We start from the raw sequence: 6,698 nt of genomic DNA, 5'->3' as shown, positions 1-6,698 counted from the left end.
CACATTGCGCATATTTTTAAGACACGAAAAGTCGTTCTTTTGTTTCTATAACGCGAGAAATTAGTATTTTTTTACATAATCAGTTTTTTTTCATTATATCTCATTTTTGGACTTGTTATTAATTATAAGCTGCAATTAATATGTTACAGATATGTAATATACGTAATTATTGTAGACGCTCACGCAGGATCGTGCCTATTTTTGTAAAAATGCTGTAAAATACTTGACAATATGTAGCGAATTTATCTAGGAGACGGGGAGTTGATTATATAAACGTTACTTGTAAATATTTTGTATATTTGTACTACAATATTTAATATAATAATTATGTACATGTATACAATTATCAGTCGCGCGCCACGACTTATTCTAACTATAATATGGAAATGACGAGCAAATTGTATAAATTAATCGTAAATATATTTTACCTCTGGGTTTTTGTGTAAGGAGATTGAATTTCAATTTATTATCTTTGTATATATCATTTCATGGCAAGACTAAAGATACTGAACAAACACATTTGTCTCAAATTTTCCATTAAAATATTTATCTTATTTTCAATATATTAGGTAAAAGTATTAATTCTTTAGAGTATTTTTTCTGATGTCTCTGAATTATCAAGCACAATACTTATCACGGTGATCGATAATATGAAACACTGAACTTTCGAATAAATATAATTCAGTTTATTGAACTGATTCCTTTACAGTTCGTTTCCAAAGTTTAAAATACTATCTTTCGATTATTCAGTTACAATCGTAATCTTTTGGAATTGGCGACAATCATAATCATAATTATTGGCTTCAGCCTCTCGCACATAATTTTTCTCTATATACGAGTACATAGAGTGAGTGTAGCTCATTGCTGGCAAGATTGAGCATAGCCAATGTCGCATGAGCTCATGCGACTGATTAGAGATACGCCTTCCTTCTATCGCGTGATAGCGACTAATCACCGCCGTTGTCGTAATTGTCTAATTAAATGGTCTATCCTATTCTTCCACGATTCATTATGCACACATTGACTAGTAATACACAATTTGGCATCGTTAATTGTATTTTTATCTACGATTGCATTAGCTAGTGGCGTAGAAACGCTGTGCGCTTACTTTTACGTCAATCCACATTCGCTAACTATTACGGTACGTATATATAATTGCTTAGAAATATCGGCAGAATCTTTTTTTTTCGAAGATTAAACGATAGCTATATTTTCATCAAACATGTAGTGAATATTCTATGTTAATGTTAACAATTAACAAATTAGTAATTTTGTAAAATTTTATCTCAAAAGCATTTAGTTTCTTTGCCTCTCACAATTCATGTACACTGAGAGAAAAAAAAGGTACAATTACTATAGTTTACAGTTATTTTTGTGTCATCTATATATATATATCTTTTTTAGAGAATCATAATATAATTCCTTTTACTAACATTATAACAATAATAACTATAAAAATGAAGCTCCTGATCATAATTATTTTACCATGTAATTATAGGACAGAAAGAAGGTTTGCTGAGGTAAAAATTTAGATAAATTTAAAAATAATTTTGTTTGTACCACATTAAAATAATTATATAGGACGTTCGAACTAGTTGCAAAAATTTTTACAACATTGTCATCAACGCTTAAACATTCTATATAATTATTTTGATGGTTCAATAAAATTATTTTCAGATCCGTATCAGTTAAATTTTCACATATTTCAACAAAACCGTTTTTTCCATGTAGTTACAATATCAAACATTTTTCTCTCAGTATGCATTCGCTGTTATTATTACATAATTCAATTTTGTTTCCGCTCGAAAATGTGAAGTATATTAGAGTAATGTTTAGCTTGTTAATACAATTTGGACTTCAGCGTTAATGAGGACACGTGCGTGTCTTTTTTAATTTCGAGACTAGCTTGTTTGGAGTTCTTCAAGGATACTCGCACGTAACGATACTTGCTTCACGTATAAACTTATGAAAGCATTCGTCTCCCAGAACCATTAAACTCCCCTCATGCGGATCTAAAAATAGTGTGTGCTCGACGTCGAACTATAATACACAGCCACGTTAACCGCGTCAAACTGCGCTCTTACATCCTACTCTCGACGTCGCATAGCAATCTCAATACATCAAAAAATATCCATCGAAACTTATATACGCATGTAACATCATTCATCTACAGATGAAAAACGGAGTGAGTTTCAACTGACTATTTACTGTTTAACATACTATAATGAGTATTATTTTTTCAGCAATAATTAATTAGATCAATAACACTAGTCCGTGAATTTACATTTCAGGATCATTGCCTGAACGGAATCGTTTCACATAGTTTTTAAATGCTGAATATAAATCTGTTTCTAAAATTTAGCTATCACGTCATAATTTTAAGAAAAAATGACGTCAACGAGATAAAAAAATAATGATTTTAAAGGTTTCTATGACGTAACACTGACAGCTAATTTATTTTTCTAAACTTCGTTAATGTCACGCGAAAGGATCAACTTTAAAATGCATTTTGTTTAATTTCAGTATAATTTTTTTTATTTTCGAGATTAGCAATTTAAAAATAGTATTGTATTTTTATTTCAATTTCATGCTTTTTGATTTAGTATTATCTATATAATCATACTTTCCATATAATTAATTACTTTCCATAGTATTAAGATGCTTTTTTATCCATTACATATGAGAACTATTTTTAAATTGCTATATCTCAAAAGCAAAAAATTATATTGAAATGAAACAGAATGTATTTATTACAAAGATAAAAGTTGACATTTTTGCGTGGCATTTACAAAATTAAAAAAAAATTTACTACCGATACTACATAATATTAAAATGTTAAAACAAATTTTTATCGTAAACTAATGTAATAATTACTATCTTCTAATGACTTTGTAGAGATAATTAGTTCTTATTAGAATCCATAAAGTAATAATATCGTTCATTATTATTTCATCCTAAAAAAAAGTAATGCAAATATCATTTCCATTCTTTCGAAAAATTTTGCTAAATCCTTGTATAGATCCATCATATAGATTCATCATATTCAAAGAGTATTACGACGTTGCGACTCGCGAATTCTACACCACTGCTCAAAAGCGATTTGATACTGGCTGGCACTTTGGTACAGGAACGCGCGAGAGATTGCTACTCGCGCCTGATCGATCTGCCGATCAATGAGTGACGTAGACGAGATCGGTGCCACGGAAGATCGCCTCGATCACGGACTTCCGGTTGAATTCACCACCTCGGGACTCCATCGTGGCTACTAATCGCTGGTATCGGTTCCAGGCGGTCACCGACGCCACTTCCTTTTCCGGCCGGTCCTTAATCTTCTCGTATACGTCGCTGCCACTGTCGACCGCAGCCTCGGAAGTCTGACACACAGCCTCTGCATCCGGTATCATCTACGAAGTTGCGATCGAATGATTCGATACCTGTCATTGGAATTCTCTATGATCAATGGCGCGAGAAATTATCGCGCTTATCGTTTTTATTATAATTCCAGGAAATTCCCAGGTATTGCAGGATTTTTATTATTATCCTTTTTTTTATCACGCGGCTATAAATATCCATCTCTGTAAAATGCAACATAAAGACATCGAAACAAAAATTATATGCTATTACCGACAAATTAAAGGTAGAAACGATCAGTTTGTCCTACTGAAACGTCAAGAAATGTTACAGTGATTTTTTTAATTTGATTAAGGAGATTCTTTTACTTTGCAACGGCATCTAACTTGATTTGTATCAGATTGGCTCGCAATCGAGCGGAAGGAAGTAAAGGGTTTATGCGAAACGAGCATGACCGATGTTTGTTGAACGCATCGTAGACACGTGTAACGCTACCCTAAACCCCGTGTCTGAAATCAATACTCGAACGGCATTACACTGTTACTAAGGATGCCCATCCCCGTCGTCAGATTTTGCGTCACCCCTGCGTCACTTTAACCAACTTGGAGTTCAACGGCCAACGCGAGCCAATTGCCAATTAATCATATTCATTATTACACGAAAAGAACGATTTTGCTGGAAGATAAAAAATTTTGCTGCAAGATCTAAAATTATTTTTGTTGGAAACTTAAACTGGTTGTTAGTATATAACAACTTTTTGCAGCATTGCTCGTCATTTTTTAGTTTCAACATAACTCTTTTGATGGTCCAGCAAAATTATTTACAAATCTGTATAAAATAAAATTTTAGAGTTTTTAGCAAAATGATCTTTTCTGAGTACACATATTTTATTATGTTTACTTAACTTCTATAATTATCAATAGAGCTCACTTGGTTTTATAGCGGTCAATTATAATCATTTACAATAAATTACATAAATAATTATACAGAGGTAATATTTACGATTGTTATTAATGAACAAATATGGTTCATTAATAGCATAAAATTAACAAGATAATGGTTGCTAAAATTGTTCCCTTCATTCATCTGTGTAAAATCGAATAATTTATGCGAGCAACAAAATCACTCTACGTTTCATGCGAACCTAATATCTCAATAATCAATCGACAAAGCAGAAGAGATCCATTATCCGTCATTACCAAACCCGTTATCTGAGTATCGTCCCGTTAGGTAATTAACAGAGAATAAAACATTCGCTTTGCGTGCCTTTGATTCTCTCTCTTTTTTCGGACCTCTGATCATTTCTCGCTGCTCACCTTCAATTTCCGCTGGTTCTCGCGCGACCTCGCGGTCCAAGGGGTCAAGGTCGTCGTGCTGTGCTGCAGCCTGAACTTCCGTTCTTCGGAAAATCGATATCGAAGCCGGATTCATCCAGCACGACGCGTAGACCAGACCAGCGTGCGGTCCAACAGTAACTGAGGAAGCCCGACCAACGCGTCGACCATCAGCTGGATCCCCGCGATGACTTTTCCCCCTCTGGTAGTGCCCAGAACCTACATACGGCTACCATATGGGAGGGGGAGGGGGGGAGAGGGGGTGACGGTTGAGGAACAACGCCTGGTAGTGGAGGGTCCACCTCTTTCATTCTCACACCCTTATAGTTACGCACCTAGGCGACTCGGCTGCTCGCTTCCGGTTTTCCGCTCGCAATAGTTGCAATTCGCGTGTCGCGGATTTTGTTCAGCGACGCCTCAAGTCCAGCACGGAGGAGGGAACGAGATTGCTTCCAATCGATGCACACGCGAGTTTACGAGCCGATTTATGTGCGATATTATTAAAGGTCACGATACTCTTTGTAGTAGTCATGTTTCAGTAAAGAGGTGTTGCACTCGATTGTGTAACTATCCCACATACTGATCCTTATGACAGTTACTCGTAATTGTAAACAAATAAACTTTCTTTATTATTGTATGTAATAAAGTGAATTTGATATTCATATTCGATATTCGTAACGTAGAGTTGCTGTTATCAGTGAATGTACAGCTCTAACATAGAACTGACATTTTTCTAATTTTTATAAGTTAATATAACTTGTATACAATTATTTATTATAGATATGTATTTCCACATAAGTACAAATTAAATGTTTTTGTATTCTCTTGTTATACTTTTTTAAGTTTAAGTTTTATTTTTAAATTATATTTCAAATCGCAATATAAAATTAACACACAATTATAAGAAATATTTTATTTCATTTTATGCACACGATTTTAGTTTTAAATTATAGCGAAGCGGTGCTTAGTCTTTTTTGTTTTTTATTGTTTAATTCAATGAAGAAAGCTCAAAAATATGTCAAATCTTACTTTAAATGTTGCAGTAATTCAAAGATACGATTAAAGAAGTAAAATAAAAAATAATCAATGCGTTACACTGAATAAATAAATAAAAATTGTAATCTCATACTCTATAAAGTGGCATTTGAGATCTCTCTTTCAAACGGAATTAATTAATCTTCTTCGTGGCTCGACTTGAAGATACGGGCGATCTTAGGAATACAAAAACTAAATGTCGCCTTAATCTTCTATATGGGGATGCTTTGGGAATATCAATGTCAAAGACGAATCGTGAGAATAATAGGCGCGGGTGAACAGACGGGCACGCCTTAACTGACGCGTATTTAATTCGGGACGTCTGCATTCCACGGCGGTCCCGCGTCGAAATCGAAAAACACCAGGCCACCATGGCGAGCACGGCCACACCATAGGAGCCATGTTGGCGGTCCATTGTGGCAGCGCCGGGGGAATCAAGTAAATTGGCTGTATTAGCCCGTCCGTGAACCGGCATCAACGTACGCAGATGCAGATGCGCGATAGATCGATCCTGCGTTGCGTAACCCGCAGACCTTCTTTGGACTCCGAAAACTTTTCAAACGATGTATTAAAGCAAAAAATTATAATCTATCTAAATATCACGTCTCTAATCTTAAAATTTTTTAACCTTTAATATACACGATGATTTTCCGATTCTTTATTACACACGATGAATCGGTCATCGAGCCGAGAAATTAATTTTCATCACTGTTACAAGTATACGAAAATAATTAACTGATTTTTACATAATTTGATATAATTTATATATAATTTAACATTTTTAGACAGTATTTGTAAGGTCGTGTATTAACCTTCCATCTGCAATCTAGGACTTTTTTGCTCAGCCCAAGTTTTTTTGCTATTCAAGGCTTTCAAAAGTGTGGAAAAATTCAGAGTTTTAACATCTCTATTACATAAAACCCCATTGCTAATAGTTTAGAAGGGAGAATTGGACTCTGTTCTCCTTTATTTCGAAGA

The 6,698-nt window shown here is 34.3% G+C and overlaps 1 protein-coding gene across 2 annotated transcripts; it reads right to left on the bottom strand.

Annotated features, from left to right (window-relative positions):
- Positions 1-3,028: 3,028 nt before the first annotated feature.
- LOC108722456 (uncharacterized) lies at positions 3,029-5,138 on the bottom strand. 2 transcript variants are annotated; one of them, XM_018447583.1, is made up of 2 exons: positions 4,668-5,138; positions 3,029-3,434 (listed from the first exon to the last, which is right to left on the bottom strand). In XM_018447583.1, the coding sequence occupies exon 2, from the start codon at positions 3,402-3,404 to the stop codon at positions 3,171-3,173; it is 234 nt and encodes a 77-aa protein (XP_018303085.1). In that variant the 5' UTR covers positions 3,405-3,434; positions 4,668-5,138; the 3' UTR covers positions 3,029-3,170. The 2 variants fall into 2 exon arrangements, with proteins under 2 accessions (XP_018303085.1, XP_018303084.1); XM_018447582.1 differs by having other exon boundaries at positions 3,029-3,404.
- Positions 5,139-6,698: the final 1,560 nt, after the last annotated feature.

This window comes from Mycetomoellerius zeteki, unplaced genomic scaffold, assembly GCF_001594055.1.
Source record: "Mycetomoellerius zeteki isolate Tzet28-1 unplaced genomic scaffold, Tzet1.0 scaffold204, whole genome shotgun sequence".
In the NCBI taxonomy this organism is placed as follows: domain Eukaryota; kingdom Metazoa; phylum Arthropoda; class Insecta; order Hymenoptera; family Formicidae; genus Mycetomoellerius; species Mycetomoellerius zeteki.
Note: the sequence above shows the minus strand (reverse complement) of the source record. Positions and strands in the feature narration are given on the sequence as shown.